Here is a 17937-nt window from a genome sequence, read left to right as displayed (position 1 = left end):
CCCCTCCTTCAGTACTGCTATGGTCCACGGGTCCGCTCCGTGGTCCCGCCAAGCTTGCCAAGAGTGTTTGAGGCATCCCCCTACCTGAGGCTTCGGCAGGAGTAGGGGGGCTCCCTTCCTATCTCCTTCTAGAGGTGCGGCTGGAACGCCCTCTCCTGGAGTTAGAATAGGAAGACCTGAAGTTTGACGTTGAGGCCGAGGTACCCCTACGGGAGGGCTGCGAGGGCTGGTGCCAAGACACCGACGGGGAGTCTTTTCTAGGCTGAACCGGCGAAGCGGGGGTGGGTGAGGGACATCTGAAGAGGATCTCCTGTGGGCTGGTCGTCTTGCAGGTGGGGGTCTGGGATCTCCCGCTTCCTTGAGCTTCCTGACCCTCTCCATAGTCTCCTCTACTTCCTTCAGGGGGGAACACCGACTCGCCCCACAGAGGTAAGCTCCTCAAGGCTCTCGGCTCTCGGTCGGGCAGTCTTCTAACTAGCTTGCTCAGGATGGTGTCCCTCTTCCGCAGGACCCAGTTGGCTGCCTGAGAGAGGGACTGGTATGAGAGGAACTTGAGTGCTTTCCCGCCCGAACTAATCAGTTCCCTCAGCAAGGACTGATTCTCGGGGACGGAGAGGTCGTGAGATGCCTGAAAGCCCACCAACGTGCAGGCCCAGCAGTCCAACCATGAAGATTCCGGACCATATCCTCCATCATGGAGGTTTCTGACGGGAAAAAACACTGGAGCGGAGGGCATCCTCCGCCGCTCCCTGGTTCAGAATAGCAATCGCTGGCTCAACCATACAGGGACCTCCACGACGCCCCTCCGGGAGATAAAAGCATTTCTGCGTTTTCAGACCCTGGAGGAGTTTGGAGGCACTGATTCCTGGGGGCGTCCACCTGGCTGGCTATGAACCTATCTATGTGGTCCATACCCAGCCTAACATCCCTCGCCAGGGGAAGGGCCAGCGAAGACTGCACCGGACTATCCTCCATCCTGCTAAGTTCCGAGAGCCAGGCTTGTTCTGTCGCGGGTTTCGGCTCATCTAACCTATGATGACGCCTGATGAGGGCTAAGACCTTCCTATAGGAGGAGACCTCGTCCGTCGAGCATTCTCGCCCCCTCCACGAGGCCTTCGGCTATCTGGTCCTCCGCCTGAGTCTCCACGTCGAAGACGGAGGGTTCCGTGTGAGGGGGAGGCACCTTCCTTTCGTGCCGAGCCATTGGCGGGTCGACTCGCTGCATGGGCAGCTCCGCTGGGACGAGAGTAGCCGTCATAGGTCTACTCCCTCCTGCAGGGTTCCATGGAACTGCGGGCTTCCCTGTGCCAGCTGGCTGGTTCTTACGTTCCGGGAGGGCCGTCGAAGGGCCGGAGGCCGGGACAAAGCTGCCAGGCTGAAGGGGTGACTCTCTCCGCTGGGCGGATGAAGTCGGAACCTGCGCGGACTTATGCTTGTCACTCGAGCCTTGGTGCGATGACCTCCGTCGGTGATCGGGTCTGCTGGAGGAGCTGTGTCGTGAGGGTGGTGAAGGAGCTCTAGGGAGCCAGCCAGAGGTACTCGGGGCTGCTGAGGCTCCTAGGAGGTGGCTACGGGGGATGGTGACCCACACCCATTCGCCTTTCGACGAACGGCTCCTCTTGTGCTTCCTCCTGGGTGATCTGGAACGTCTCCTGGCGTAACGGGAACGGGACCTCTTCCTGCGGGACCTCTCCCGTCTCCACCTCGAGTCCCTCGGTTCTTCATCCTCCGAGGAGAAGGAGTCTGACCTGAAAGAGGAGGCTGATGACTGGTAGGAACGCGAATCCGCTGAGTCGTCCGAAGCGTCTGGAGTTGCTGGTGGGGCTTCGTGCCGGTACGCTGACGAAGAAGATTGAAGAAAGATGGGCAGGAGCATTGCTGACGGGGGCGGGGGAGAGCGAGGCACCTTGCGGGCGAACCAGGTGTCAAACTCCTCCTCCAGTCTCATGGGCGACCTGAAGGGCGTCCTCGGAGGTGCCTACGCGAGGGGGTCCGAACTCGCCGAATCTTCCTTCTCAGCGTCTTCCCCCAGTCACTGACGTACCTGAAACACAGATCCAGGATGCAGGGGAAGAGGCTGTAGCGGGGTTCCCCCACATCGGATTGTCGGTAGAGATGGGCCCTGCTGGCACCTGGATCTCGTCTCCCGAACACACTCCCGTCCCTCCCTCAGGCCCCCCACTTGCCTGAACTGACACAACATCCCCATCAACAGACATCACAGACTCCTGGGGAAGAGCAATGGGCCGCTTCCCCGCAACGGACTTACCTCGTCCCCTACTCTGGGTAGGGGAAGGCGGCAGAGAACCCCTCTCCGAAGAGACATCGGGCGACACTAAGGGCGAGGCAAAGCTAGACTTCTTCGGCGATCTCTTGGTCGCCTTCTTCTTCTCAGGGCCGTAGCGCACCCACTGAATTTCGTTCCAGGACTCGCACTCCGGACACGTGGCTGTAGGGGAACACACACTGCCCCTACACGACGAACACAGAGTGGGGATTGACTTCCGGCTTGGAAAGAAAGGCCCCACAAGATTTACCGGCCATGGGCCCAGGGCAACGGCGGGGATGCTCCATAACGCAACACACAAGCACCAATCGACACAGGAACACCGAGGGAAAGGTAGGATAAGGTAAGGTTTGAACACGAGGGTACCACGTGAGACACAAAGGGTCGCACTGGGTGAAGAGAGCGCGGCGTGTAATCACGTCGCGACCAGAAAACTTACTGAAGGTCGAAACCTGAGCGAGCACGCTCTCTGACCCTGGGTCGCCTCATGGCGCGTATCCTTCCGCCAGAGGTTCCTCCGCATAGAAAACGGAGATAGGGTAAACTACACAAAATTCTGGTCGGTTGAGAGGAGATCCCAGATACTCTTAAGAAAGTAGTTCGAGGTAAGTACTCCGTATTGGAACAAAGAAGGATTACTGTACCTTACATATTAAAAGTATTTCTAAGTGAAAATGGAGAAAGGACACTTGTTACAATAATAATAAGTCTGAAAGCTTACCTGTTATTTGTATGATTAATAAGCACATAATCAGGCAAGTTGTCTTTCTATAGACAGGTAATATAATGAATTTATCTTGACAATAGGCATAGCACAGATGTTTTGCTTTTGCTAATGAAATATACAGCATATAAATATGAGCAGCTATACTGTATTGTGATAAAGGCATAGTCCATGACCCAACTGAAATGCTAATCTCTACAGAGACTCAACGGGTGATGTACAGTATCTTGAAAATCTTCTATCTAAATATAATACAAAAATTCTTCTATGTATATAAGACCTTACATCATGGTTGGCCCCGAATACCTTTAAAAACATAAGCTTTTTTTTTTTGACTGATCAAATTGCTATGTCAGGGATCAAGATAATCTGAAAAAGTTTCACTGTCAATAAAAATGACATTAAGTATTTTTTAACCAAACTATTGTACTAAATACAAAGATATTGATTACACCTAGGAGAGTATTCTAAAATTATCCTAATATTAGCTGACAGCTTCAATTACAATGCACTTTAAACTCTCATAGAACAGATATTTATAGTACCAAAATTCCTTACACTATCATAGTAGCATATACAGTATTCAAGTAATTTATACAGTCAAAAACAATGAAAATGCCGTATTTTACAATTGACAGCAATATGAAAAATCTTCAAGTAAAAAGAACAATATCATGCTTAGTGTCAATATTCTTTCCAGTTCATAAGTAAATACACATTTTACTGTTTTCTACAGCTGTTATGTATGCATACAATTAGTGGAAAAAACATGGAACAAAACAAAAATAATTCAGCTGTGCCAAGTAAGTGCAGGAAATGTTCAAATAATTCTTGCTAAAATTACATTGTACAAATCATATAAATATAATGGATGGAGAGCTAAACAAAAAAATATCTGAACAGGTTTTAAAAACAATAGAATGACTAGTGCTCATACAGGTTAGAAAAAGGGGTATACAGTATTATCCACATCAAGCCAAGAAATATCACAAATTTTTAAAGTGATTTGTATTTTTCCTAGCTATACATACCTGAATCCTTTATGTAGGGATATTGTTTTGGTGCAAGCTGCAATTAGTCATTGAAAGTTGGACAAAGAGCAGTTATCCAACTGGGTAGGGAGCAGGGTTAAGAGCCCCGGCCCTCTCCCAGTCTGATACTCTTCACTTTTGTTAGATCTTTCAGCTCAGGTCATAGAGGGGTGGTTGAGGAGGGAAGTTTATATTAAACAACTCAGGTTTGTATAACTAGGGAAGTTAAAAATTACTTTAAAAAAAGATTTTATTTGTCCCTAAGAGACAAACCTTCATCCTTTAATTAGGGAGATTCATTGCTTGGTGGGCTAGAAGTCCCTTGGAACCAAACTACAAGGTTCAATTTCTTTCCTGGAAGTGATCAATGCTCAAGCTGCATGGGTTTAAAGTAAGGTCCCTTGTCAACCCCTATCTGTCTGCCATATGGATGAGAGACTGATAGGTTCTGGGATGTACATAAATATGTACTTGATCAACACTGGAGGACCCTTTTTCTAAAAGGGGATGACAGAGGCAGATATTAAGTACAGTATATGATTAATGAGTCGGCATAATACCATCCTCCGTTTGTTACAGGGGGGATGGAGGTACTTCTCTAAGAATAAAGAATGGTGCTCTTAAGTGTAACTTACACAGCATCTGGTCCGACCAGCTTGTAACGTTTGAAAGCTTTGTCCCCTATGGGGGGAACAGAAAAAAGGAGGAGGGCCAGTTATACTACTGTACCTTTCATTCCAGACTTGCATCTACACGCTACCAAAGACGAGATGCATCTTTGTCCCATGTGGGAGCTGGGCTAGGTACACAAAAATTTAAGCAACCCCCATTGTAGCATAAATACCAGCTCTTATTTAATATAAAAAGAATAAAACTCTGAACTCAAAACTAAAAAGGCTTGTTTCATATGGAAAGACTTATTAAATAACCAAGGGGGTGTCAAGGGACTTGAAGGTACAATCCCACAAGTAAAAGACCACGTAGGTGGTTTGTCTCTTCCAGACACTGACATTCAACACTAGGCCCACTGACAGGTTTCTCCTGGAAGAAAGGGTGGAGCCAATACGTATGACTTCGTGAGCTCTAATCCTGGCTGGCGTCTCGACATCCTTGTCAGCCTAGGCATAAGCTCTACGTATCGTCTCGTGAAGTCAGAAAGAGGCAGTGTTCCTTTACACCTCTTTTTTGGATCTGCCAGTGCTAACGAAAAGTATCCCAATGATCAGGCATAAGGTGTCAGGTCCTTTTTAGATAGCACCGCAGTGCTTTCACGGAGACAAGAGCATCTCTTCTCAGTTGCCACCCGTTGCCTCCCAAGGCGTTGACTGAAGTCCTTCCCATCAGAGGTGTCAAGGGAGCCTCCCCCAGGCCATTGCACTCATGGATGTATGCAAGGACGTTTACGAAAAAACTCTGACTCTGGTAGTCTTCCTCAGTGGGCTCCAGACCGTGGTCCAGAGTCCTCCAGCCATCCTGCCCCCGAGCACCCTCATGCTTCGCTAAGGCCAAGAGTGAGGCAGCATGCTCTGAAGACTCAGCTCCCCCCACGAATACGACCATTCTGTCCCAAGGAAAGAGCCGGGAGTATAATTGGGGGTTGCTAAAGGGCTGCGCTGCCCAACGGCAACCAACAATATCCTGATTTGAGACCTGACTGGAACAGGAAGAGTACCGGCAGGTACTTCTTTACTTGCTGGTTGATTAAGAGGGGCAACCATGGCCCCGTGCCGCAGTCCTTCGCCTACCATTGTATACCAGCTAAAATGTGCATGAGCTTGAGAAAGGTTATGAATTGTACCCTCCTCTCTATCCTCTCCATCAAATCAAGAGACTAAGCTTCAATCGAGAGTGGAGCAGGTGTCTCATGTCCAAAAGGTAAGGGAGATGGAGGTTGACAAAGCTCATTCTTTGACCTTGGAATAGAGAGAGTTAGAGTATGGCGTCGTACATCTGTGTTCCACCCGGCTATTGGGGTTACCCAACCTACATGGGCAGCCGTGACTGCTGGGACCGACTACGGTTGGCCTACCTGAAAGACCAAGCGTTCCTAAGGTCAGACTTATTTAAGCTGAAGGGTTTCCAGTCTCTGGAAGGAAGCGGCCAACACCAGGGGTTCCCCACACTCCAGCAAATGTAAATCAGTCCTACTTGCACTTGTAGCATGCTCCCCGGGGACCAATACAATGGCACAAGCAGAGGCATAACAGCAGCAGCGGCCCCCTGAGGAGACAAAAACGGAGAAAGACTTCCACGGAGTGTTGGGCGTTTCCCAGTTCGACCCTGACGAACGCTTCGCAAGTTTCTTCCCTTTAGTGCATAAACCTGGCATTACACAGGAGGCCATGATCTATACTCGGTACAAGACGATGACTGCCTCTACTAGAGGCATAGAGGGAGTGAATATCAACAGCCGGTTTAGCCATGAATCGTTTGAAGTGTCCTTCCTTTCCTGCCAAACATGAACTTCTTGCTTCCATTCCATCACAACCGATAACAATCACATCCACAAAAAGAAGGAAATTAAGAGAGTTACAGAGCACTATCTGGTATATCCATCCACGACAGTGGTTGAAAAGAGAGTGAAGAATATCCAACTGAAAATGGGGGGGGGGGGGGGGGGGGGGGGCTCCTTGCCCCACTCATTACCCAGTTGGATAACTGCACGTTATCGAACTTCTAACAACTGATTCCAGCTCACATGGATATAATATCCCTAAATAAATTAAGGATGAGGGATTGTATACTGTGTGGGCACAAATATAGAGAAGTAGGCTTTGAGATGACAAAAAAATTGAACTTGGAAAGCTTTCTAATTTTCCCAGTAACTGTCTACATGCATATTCAAAATGAAAATAATTTGTATAAAACCTACTTAATGAAAAAGTAATACAGAAATTAAAATGTACTAACATATTCATCCTAATCTTCTTTCACTGCATTTTCAAATTGTACAGTAATACCTAGAAGATCGAATGCCCAGAACTCAAGCAATTTGGTAATCAAAAAAAATTTTTTCAACATATTTACCTAGGAAATGAAAAAAAAATTAGACATTGAACAACTGAAAGAACCTGTATGGGTCAGGATGCTTTGCTAAGGTAACTGATGCATTCGAGGCAAATGCCTCTGGCCTAGTTTACATGTCTCACCCAATTCAGCACTGCAAAACATTTTGTTGGATTATTTGCTAATTTCCTTTGTTTCAGTGTGTTTAGAGTTTATCCATGACCCCTAAAATTATTATTACTGTATTAGCAATGATTAGCCAAAAAGAAAAGTTTTGAGAGCCACTATAGAACTAAGGAGATACTGTAACTGGGAAGGGAGAAAAAGGTAGCCACTTGACTAACAGTTAGTGAGAGACAGAATTTCAGAGACAATCATGTGCAAAAAGGAGAAGTAAATACAATCAGACATCATTAAAAAAAAGGAAAATTGATGAAGCAGATTCTAGTGAAGTTTCTGGTGCTAGCCAAGGCTGTTTGATAGATTTAAAAAGAGAAGTGGCATTAACAATGTTTTACGGCATGGGAAGGCTGCCAGTTCAGACAAAGCAGCTGTTGAGAGCAATGTTTGGAATTTATTAGTTAGTTTCCCTCAAGTTTTCAACTTTAATAAAAAATCCCTTTTGGAAGAAAATGTCAAGGATATCTTACATCACACAGAAAAAGAAGGCCTTGCCAGGGGATAACTACATGAAAGATGGGCTAACTCTGCTGTGTGGGAATGCAAGAAAGGACTTTAAAGTCAAGCCCCTACTTGTTTACTATTTGGAAAAACTCAGGGTTTTCAAGAAGAACATGATTAAGACAATGTGAGGGTGCTTTGAAGGTCCAACAGAAAAGCCTGAGGACCTAGATAGGTCTTTATAGAATGGATACATAGAAATTTTTGGATCAGTGTGGAAAAATACCTCCAGGAAAAAGTTACCACTCAATGCCCTTCCTGTCATGGACAATACACCTGCTCCCCCTCACTGTCAGGTTTCTGCTCCCTAATAGGACTCCTCTCACAGCTTATGGAGCAACAGGTCATTTCCAACTTTACGAAATCCTACATGACAGCCCTTTTTCAAAGGTGTTTCAATGTTACCTCTGATACACAATCAGCACTTGGAGAATTTTGCAAGAACCACTTTGGAGTTGTGAAGAACCATGGCACTGCAATGACAACAGAGGAACTTCAAGACCTCTACGATGAGCAGTACCATATACAGTAGCAAAAAAGAACAAGTCTTCAGAGGAAATAGAGGGAAGGGATTCTGTAAAGTACTTAGTTCAGCGATAAAGGAAATGATGGCAATAATGACTGAGTTATACTGAGTTGATAGGAAATTTCATCTATATAAAGTTATTAGAGCATGTGATTTTTATAATGACAATGCATTAAATCACTTCAGAAACCTCATGAAAGGGAATGACAGACAAACCTCTTTTGATAAAAGTTTAAAGAAAAGGCCTTAAGTGAATCAGTGCCTGATAAAAGTTGAAAAAGAGAAGAAAAAACCACAGCAAGGCAGTTACCCACTGTGTTAATGAAGAGGGACTCCACTTCCAAGCAAAACTAACAACTCATCCTCCCTACCTTCCATCCTTGCCATCCACTCTTCTTACTACAAGTGAAATGAAGTTCAGTGTTCATTTATCCTATTAATCATAAGTTTTTATTCTTTTTGCTATGTTTTAAGTACTGTATTGTCTTTTAATATCTTAAGCTTTGAGTAAAAATGGCCCTTAATACAAGCATCCTTGGGAGTGTAACCAATTACAATAATACTATTTTCACTTATTATTAAGGGGAAAACTAATTTAATGTTTGCACAATTTGGTGTTTGAACACGATTTTGAAACAAATTATGTTCGATCTCCCAGGTAAAACTATAACTTGGGTGGTGAAAAAATATTTCAAAATAGCTATTTATGATGGAAACAGAAAAGCTTTGTTCTCAAACAAAAAAAGGAAAAAAGCAACAAAAGCTTAGGAATGAAAAATCAGATAGGTCAAAAGAAAGTAAAAAGAAGAATGACTACTAAAAAGATAATTATTCTGGCCTTGAGGAAGGAAAGATGAAAATGAAGGAATTGAAATGGAGTAAGGGATAGATAACCCTCCCCAACCTGTAAATATTCTTTATATTACAAATAAATTGTTGTTGTAACATAGTAGTGATAACAAAAGAACCGATTGTTTATATTGCCTTGTGACTTCATTTTTACTCCTACTTAACTACTACTACCTTAATTTTTCATCTGGCACTCTATTTGTACATTTATACTATAATAGAAAATACAGTATCAGCTTACCTATAATTCTTGATTTTAGTACTAGCAAAGTGATTCTAAACAAAAGTAAAAACTTATTGAAGAAAACAATTTCAATATTTCCAAAAAAACTTTACATATAGAACTTTTCATTATATGAGAGGACAAAAATCAGAACATTCCAAAGCTACAAATTTCCAAAGAAAGCACAGTTGTTACTGGAGTGACGGTGAACTAATCTGGTGGAAAAGGAGCCTGTTGAGATTCTAGATAAATAATTGAGAGTTTTCCCACTAAACAGCTGGTTAATAATACATGCTAGCTTAACCAGATCACTGTAAAAAATTTTGCATGTGCTAGTTGCCACTTAGATTGGCCATCACAACAATTATTCCCTATCTATCATATACAGTCCATTATTTCCTCAAAGGTCTAAATCCTGTAAAGGAAGGCTTACTAATCAAGAAATAATGTAAACACTTGCTTTCCTCCAGAATCGGTCTTCCTTCTGTTTAGCCTTTAACAAAAAAAAAGAAGTCTTTTGTTGTCCACAAATACATTTGCAAATAATAAGTGTATAGAAATTTAAAGCAGCTTCTGTTATTTGATTATTCAAACAATTCTACCAGTAAAAAGAATTTTGATATTCGTTGTTGTTAACCTATGTCTACTACCGAGCAAAAAATTGATATAATACTTAGAAAAAGGAATTTATGCACTAAAAAAAACCTGCTATGCAGTATTAGTTCTACAGGTTCCACTGCCAAAAATCTTTAAAGTAATCCTAAGAATAACCTAACCTGATGTGTTCATCATTTCAGATAGTCAAAAGGCAGAAATAACTTCATGGTAATATATTAACTAACTTTGGCAGTCTAGCATCATGAAAAAACTCCCAGACCAGTCAGGTTATTTCTGAAGGTGCATTGTCTCCCATCCCAATCAGTTTCCACACCAGTATGGTAATAAGGCACCTTTCTGGACTGTGCAGCAGTGAATGGGCCTAGAACAGAAGTGGTTACAAGCACATACTGGCCTACAGCAATAAAGAAGCTAAAGTTCACAAGTCTCTGATACATTAAGAAATATAAAATTTCTGATACATTACAAAATATAAAATTTCTGTTGAGTTCAATTTAGATATTTTACTAGAGCTAAAATGGAACTTCAAGCCTTAAACCTTTTACCCCCAGGCTCTTTGGAAATTTCCAACCCTTAACCCCCAAGGGGTTATTTTTCCCCCAGCACATTGTGCAGTATATTTTCTTTAAATTGCTCTAACAGCCTTAATTTTTGTCATAGAGAGGTCAGGTTGGTGTCATTCTCTTGGAAAATGCCTGAATTTTCTCAAAAAATTATCAAAAATATGAAAAAAAAAAATTTTATAGCATTTTTTTGCGAGGACGTACCGGTACGTCCATGGGGGTAAAGGGATGGCTTTTGTGAAACGTACCAGTACGTCCTTTGGGGGTAAAAGGGTTAAATAATGTATGCACAAAAAGAAAAGTGCTCAAGTATCAGGGAAGGTATCATAGTTTATAGTAAAAGAGCAGGGTATACACGAAGCAAACAATTAACATACTGGTGTTGGTAGAAATTATAACTCTAGCCACAACAGAATAAACATGCATAATAATGCTAATGACTTCTCAAGGATTGCAAATGATGCTGTAGATAATAAATGAAGAAACACTATCTACAGCTTTAATAAGTAATGTCTGCTTCCTTGAAAGACTGGCAGTGAACAAGACTTGGTTGCTATGACCAAGCTGTAACTCCACCTCCACCAAGAAAGCTCACCCCCAAACTAGTAGCCACCACAAATGCTGCTTAGTTAATGTCAACTTTGAATGGTCTTTTATTCATGTTCTTATTTTATAAAAGCACATATAATACAAATTAAATGTTATATTTTAGGCAGAGGGTAACATTAAGGTCAGTTATGCAACGTTCTTCAACCTTTTCCCCATTCATACATTTGGAGTGTGTTAATGACATGATGCTGTAAAGTGATGAAAAACAAGTAAATATGGATTTCTAATCTACTAACGATGATAAATAAAAATTGCTATCAATGAAAATAATTTTAAAAAGGCTTAAATGGTCATTAGTTTTGGCACTTCATACATTCCACATAGTTGGACCTTATTGTTTTTGGGGATTAGGTAACAGACCCACTAGTAAATGTTGAAAATTTGTGAATATATAGTACCTCCTTAATAACACTTCATTTCCAGACTCCTAACTTCCTAATACTGTACTTCAAATTCTCAAGTACTTTATATTATAACATTGTAAGTTACATTATTATGAAGTTCTCAGTGTATCAGCAGAAAGAACTGAGCACATGTCAGACTAATGATAAAGCCTTTTTGCATCTCAGCCTTGAGAAAGAAACATAACTTCAATAGTAATTTTAGTTATTTATACAACACCAAATACAGAAAATACAATCTAGCGCCATCACAGAAAAGACAAAAATCCATTATTGCGCAAGGGCTTCAAAATTCATTTGTATAACAATATCAGCTTCATCAACCTACTCTCCTCTGATACTTTTATATATGTAAGTATGAAAACTATAGCTTTTTATATTTTATTTAAAGATTCGGTTGTTTATTGATACCATATAATCATTATGAGTTGAAAAGCTCTCTTGGAGGAGAGCAAGATTGGGAAGTTAATACTGTTATGTAAGTGAATTTTGTAATAGATTTTTTGTCTTTTAAGTTAAGGCACATTCACACTTATATAATTGTGAATGCTTTCCTGTATTCCCTAATATGTAACTGTGAACCTTACAAATACCCAATATTTGCAAATTACCTAAGGTTAAGGGCCAGCTGTAACTATAGATTAAAAATTCTTCTTTCCCAAAAAATGAATTATATGACCAGGGAAAATTTAAATATTTTAACTTAATATTCTGGATCCTTTTCAATAATTTCATAGTTTCTCCAATATATCGACCTTAAAATCCATAAATTTCTTATAAATCTTAAATCTTCCTATCAGAGATGACCTAAAATCTTACAATGTTAACCCTACTAATTTCATGTACACAAAATGCAATGTTTGTGAAGATACTGATATACAAAAGGCACTTATCTAATTTTAATCTACTAAAATGTTATGACCAAAATGAGCTACATTATTTTTACAGCAATAGCTAACTTTAAATTGCAACTATTTATTGCACAAACCCACACATGTTCACAAGCTTACTGTGTCATTCCCAAAAATAAGCCAACAATTACTTTGGCATATTTTTTTTCCAGTCTTAATGGAAATAAAGAATTTCTTGATATGGGAGAAAAATATATTAATTGTTTATGAAATTTAGGTGCTAGACTTCATATTTATATGATCAATAATTGAATGGCATAAATGCAGTTATCTATTCACAAAAAAATATTAAATGCTGAAAACACCCAAATTTATAATTTCCATATTCTAAAAACGAGAAGCAAAACTTCTTTTTAAAATAATACACTTCTGTTACATGCCAAGCCCTAATTACAGCATTGTTAATTCATTTGATTCTATTTCTAACTGCAATCACCGTAAAAAAGAAATAACTTTCTTAAATTCAGAATTGCACAGGTAAATACTGTACATTGAATAGAATAAACCAGCTTTTCAGAAGCTTGGTCACTGATAAATAGATGAATAAGTTTAGTAAAGCAATAATAAATATTTATGAAAATATAAATTATTCATATTCTAACCAATAATAGTTTAAATAGCACATTTTTTAAATACAAATTCTAGTAGATATTTAAGACAAGTCAAATCAAGATGTCCAATTAAGACAGGTTGACTTTCCTTTATTTATATTTTTGTCCTATTTTCTCTCTTTTACACTCTTAATCTATTTTGTGGAAGATTATTTTATAAGTTAATGACTTTTGAAATTTTTATTCCATGTGAATTTTATTTCTTTACAATAAAAATTATTATAGCAGAAGGCAATTATAATAATAAGAATAATGCATTAATAATACTAATCATATAAAATCTTGGTAATGAAGACTAAAAATATAATACCACAACTAAATGCAAGACTCCCTCATATCTTAAAGATGTGAAAAAATACAAGATATTTTACAAAATACATTAATAACAGGGCATGGACTAAATCATATGTATCTGAGTATTCAATTGTTTTCTATCTTAATTTACAGTATATAGTAATCCCTAAAATTTGTATTTAATATCACTGAAAGCTGTATTTGATAAGGTTTAAGTTACAGCTATCAATTTTTTTTTTTTTTATCTTCAAGAAAGTATGAAAGTATGCAAACCTACAGTCTCTAACAACCGATTTCTTTTGTAAATTTTCCAGAAATCTAAATTAGCATCCAATGGTATTACTAATTTTTATATGTTCAATTGCACTCTCTACCTTTCTTTTCTGCAAACTTTGTTAATATACGTGGATGAGGCAGAAAGTGTTTTTTTCAAATGCTCAGACAGCTGTGATGAAATGTCTTTACATATCAATGTACTAATTATGAGCTTCTCTTGTAGCTGTAGGGGAAGACAGTTTGTAAAAAATAGAAAATGATCTTATATGTATAAACACATTAATACTTAACCATTTTAAATATTTTTGCAAGGTACACAAACCTGTATGAAATTTGGTCACAATTGCCCACTTTCTACTTTGGAAAGGCATCCTCATAACTTGCTTCTTTTAGCACCTCCAAAACCTAGAAATTTTAAACAATTTTACTGTTTCAGAATTTACAAATGGACCTTCTACAAACTTTATAAACTGCCAGTTTTTTATCAATATAGATTACTTAGGTTACTGTGTATCAGATAACAAAAACAATTGTGAACATCCTTCATAACTTTTCTTCAATCCATTATTTTAGATATCTGACTGGCATAATATAGAGGAAGGAGACTGAAACATAATTCATTGCACCAGAAAAACATCATTCACTAAACTGGCAGCTCAAAAGAAAGACATGTAACAAGCAAGCATAAAAAGTTTTCAAAAGTGCCTCATACAATATACTGTACAAATAAATTAAGCTGAAAGGTGACATAACTATATTCTGAAGGTATACTTATTGTCTTTTATCTACAACAATTCTGATGTTATGAGCAAAAAAAGAAATAACAAGTTTTTTATAAAATATGTAGTCTAAACAAACCCGTCAATCCTTTAAAGCCTTCAATCATGGTCTGAATGTCACAATAAAGTACATTCTTCTTTATACAGATTGATGAGAAACAGAAGGAATGGGAGGTAGCCACTTTATTTATAATTGAAAGGTTTGAATGATAGAGCATAACAAATTTTAAAAGTAATTTGTATTTTTCCTAGCCATAGAAACCTGCATTCTGCAATTAGGGATATTACTGGAATCGGTTGTTGAAATGAATAATGAGCAGTCATCAGACTGGAGAAGTTGCGCGGTAAAGCCCTACCCCTCTCCCAGTTGGTTCTCCATTCACTTTTGATACTTTGACCCAGGACTTAAGAAGTAGTTTGAGGAGGGAAATTATATTAAAGGACTCAGGTTTATATGACTAGGAAAAGTACAAATTACTTTTTAAGCTTTCTATTCGTTCCTATGTGACATAGATACCCTCGTCCTTTAATTAGGGAGACTCACTGCTTGGAGGGTTGGAAGTCCCCTTGGAACCAAGACTGGAAGGTTCTGTAACTTACTGGAAAGTGTTCCAGGCTTCATCTGTGGAGAAACAAAGTGAGGACATATCAACTCCTATCTGATTACCATAAGGATGATAAACATAGTTCGTAAAATAAATTGTACCGTATCATTTAAAATGAAACCTTATTCCAGAAGGGGATGTCATTAAGAATCAAATACTAGGTATAATTTACCATCCCTAAGCTCACATGGGAAATGGGGAGATGTACATCTTTGGTTACAAAGAACAGTGCTCTGAAATGTAAGTTATCAGCATCTCATCTGAACAGTTTGTAATGCCTTAACCGCTAACCCCAAGAGGGGGGCAGGAGAATGAAAGAGAAGAGCCAGTTATAATACATTTCATTCCTGACTTAGTCAAAACATTACCACACATGAGATGCAATCTGTCCCAAGCATAAACGTGTCAAAGGACTTGTAGGTACATTCTTGCAGATAGAAGGCTGTGACGGTGGTCTAACTTTTCCATAAGCCTGCCTTCATCACTTAGTTCACCGAAAATGTTATTTTCATTAGTAAAATAAATTTTTGAATATACTTACCCGGTGATCATATAAGCTGTCAGCTCTGCTGCCCGACAGAAAAACCTAAGGACAAAATACGCCAGCGATCGCTATACAGGTGGGGGTGTACATCAACAGCACCATCTGTCGAGCAGGTACTCAAGTACTCCATGTCAACACAGAACCAATTTTCTCCTCGGCCCACTGGGTCTCTATTGGGGAGGAAGGGAGGGTCCTTTAATATATGATCACCGGGTAAGTATATTCAAAAATTTATTTTACTAATGAAAATAACATTTTTCAATATTAAACTTAGCCGGTGATCATATAAGCTGATTCACACCCAGGGGGGTGGGTAGAGACCAGCATTATATGTTTACATTTAAGAGCTAAGTATTTTGTATTTCATTTTAGCAGTTATTCAAAATAACAAACATAAAATAAATAAGTACCTGGTAAGGAAGTCGACTTGAACAATTACTCTGCCTTTTTAAGTACGTCTTCCTTACGGAGCCTCGCGATCCTCTTAGGATGCTGAGCGACCCCTAGGATCTGAAATATCAAGGGTTGCAACCCATACAACAGGACCTCATCAAAACCTCTAATCTAGGCGCTTCTCAAGAAATGACTTTGACCACCCGCCAAATCAAGTAGGATGCGAAAGGCTTCTTAGCCTTCCGGACAACCCAAAAACAATAATAAAACATTTCAAGAGAAAGATTAAAAAGGTTATGGAATTAGGGAATTGTAGTGGTTGAGCCCTCACCCATTACTGCACTCGTTGCTACGAATGGTCCCAGAGTGTAGCAGTTCTCGTAAAGAGACTGGACATTCTTAAGATAAAAAGACGCGAACACTGATTTGCTTTTCCAATCGGTTGCGTCGATTATACTTTGCAGAGATCTATTTTGTTTAAAGGCCACGGAAGTTGCGACAGCTCTAACTTCGTGTGTCCTTACCTTCAGCAAAGCTTGGTCTTCCTCATTCAGATGGGAATGAGCTTCTCGTATTAACAGTCTGATAAAATAGGATAAAGCATTCTTTGACATAGGCAAAGATGGATTCTTAACTGAACACCATAAAGCTTCAGACGGGCCTCGTAAAGGTTTTTAAATAGAACTTAAGAGCTCTTACAGGACATAAGACTCTTTCTAGTTCATTTCCAACCATACGATAAGTTTGGAATATCGAACGATATTGGTCAAGGCCGAGAAGGCAGCTCGTGTTTGGCTAGAAAACCAAGTTGTAGAACATGTAGCCGTTTCGGATGAGAATCCGATGTTCTTGCTGAAGGCATGAATCTCACTGACTCTTTTAGCTGTGGCTAAGCATATCAGGAAAAGAGTCTTTAAGGTGAGATCTTTCAGGGAGGCTGATTGTAGCGGTTCGAACCTGTCTGACATAAGGAATCTTAGTACCACGTCTAAATTCCAACCAGGTGTAACCAAACGACGCTCCTTCGTGGTCTCAAAAGACTTAAGGAGGTCCTGTAGATCTTTATTGTTGGAAAGATCTAAGCCTCTGTGACGGAAGACTGATGCCAACATGCTTCTGTAACCCTTGATAGTGGGAGCTGAAAGAGATCGTTCTTTCCTCAGATATAAGAGAAAGTCAGCTATTCGAGTTACAGAGGTACTGGTCGAGGATACGGATACTGACTTGCACCAGTTTCGGAAGATTTCCCACTTCGAATGGTAGACTCTAAGGGTGGATGTTCTCCTTGCTCTAGCAATCGCTCTGGCTGCCTCCTTCGAAAAGCCTCTAGCTCTCGAGAGTCTTTCGATAGTCTGAAGGCAGTCAGACGAAGAGCGTGGAGGCCTTGGTGTACCTTCTTTACGCGTGGCTGACGTAGAAGGTCCACCCTTAGGGGAAGTGTTCTGGGAACGTCTACTAGCCATCGAAGTACCTCGGTGAGCCATTCTCTCGCGGGCCAGAATGGAAGCAACTAGCGTCAACCTTGTCCCTTCGTGAGAGGCGAACTTCTGCAGTACCTTGTTGACAATCTTGAACGGAGGGAATGCATATAGATCTAGATGTGACCAATCTAGTAGAAAGGCATCTATATGAACTGCTGCTGGGTCCGGGATTGGTGAGCAAAATATTGGGAGCCTCTTGGTCATCGAGGTTGCGAAGAGATCTATGGTTGGCTGGCCCCAGGTGGCCCAAAGTCTCTTGCATACATCCTTGTGGAGGGTCCATTCTGTTGGAATTATTTGTCCCTTCCGACTGAGACAATCTGCCATGACATTCAAGTTGCCTTGGATGAACCTCGTTGTTAGTGAAATGTCTAGACCTTTTGACCAGGTGAGGAGGTCCCTTGCGATCTCGTACAATGTCAGAGAGTAGGTCCCTCCTTGCTTGGAGATGTACGCCAAAGCCGTGGTGTTGTCCGAGTTCACCTCCACCACTTTGCCTTGAAGGAGAGACCTGAAGCTTTTCCA

At 40.5% G+C, this 17937-nt stretch overlaps 2 protein-coding genes across 5 annotated transcripts in view; both read right to left on the bottom strand.

Moving 5' to 3' along the window:
• Nucleotides 1–1063: 1063 nt before the first annotated feature.
• LOC137645449 (serine/arginine repetitive matrix protein 1-like) lies at nt 1064–1948 on the bottom strand. The gene has a single exon (XM_068378253.1). It carries the CDS (start codon nt 1946–1948, stop codon nt 1064–1066), a length of 885 nt encoding a protein of 294 aa, XP_068234354.1.
• A 6730-nt stretch (nt 1949–8678) lies between these two features.
• The window catches only part of LOC137645943 (phosducin-like protein), a 103999-nt gene continuing 94740 nt past the window's right edge, over nt 8679–17937 (bottom strand). For 3 of the 4 annotated variants that reach the window (XM_068379012.1, XM_068379014.1, XM_068379013.1), the window contains exon 9: nt 8679–14015. The gene's annotated coding sequence lies outside the window, so the exon portion shown is untranslated. Of the gene's footprint in view, nt 14016–14559; nt 15012–17937 lie in introns of those variants that run through there. The other variant, XM_068379015.1, reaches the window with a different exon arrangement.

This window comes from Palaemon carinicauda, chromosome 8 (assembly GCF_036898095.1).
Source record: "Palaemon carinicauda isolate YSFRI2023 chromosome 8, ASM3689809v2, whole genome shotgun sequence".
NCBI classification, from domain to species: Eukaryota; Metazoa; Arthropoda; class Malacostraca; order Decapoda; family Palaemonidae; genus Palaemon; species Palaemon carinicauda.
Note: the sequence above shows the minus strand (reverse complement) of the source record. Positions and strands in the feature narration are given on the sequence as shown.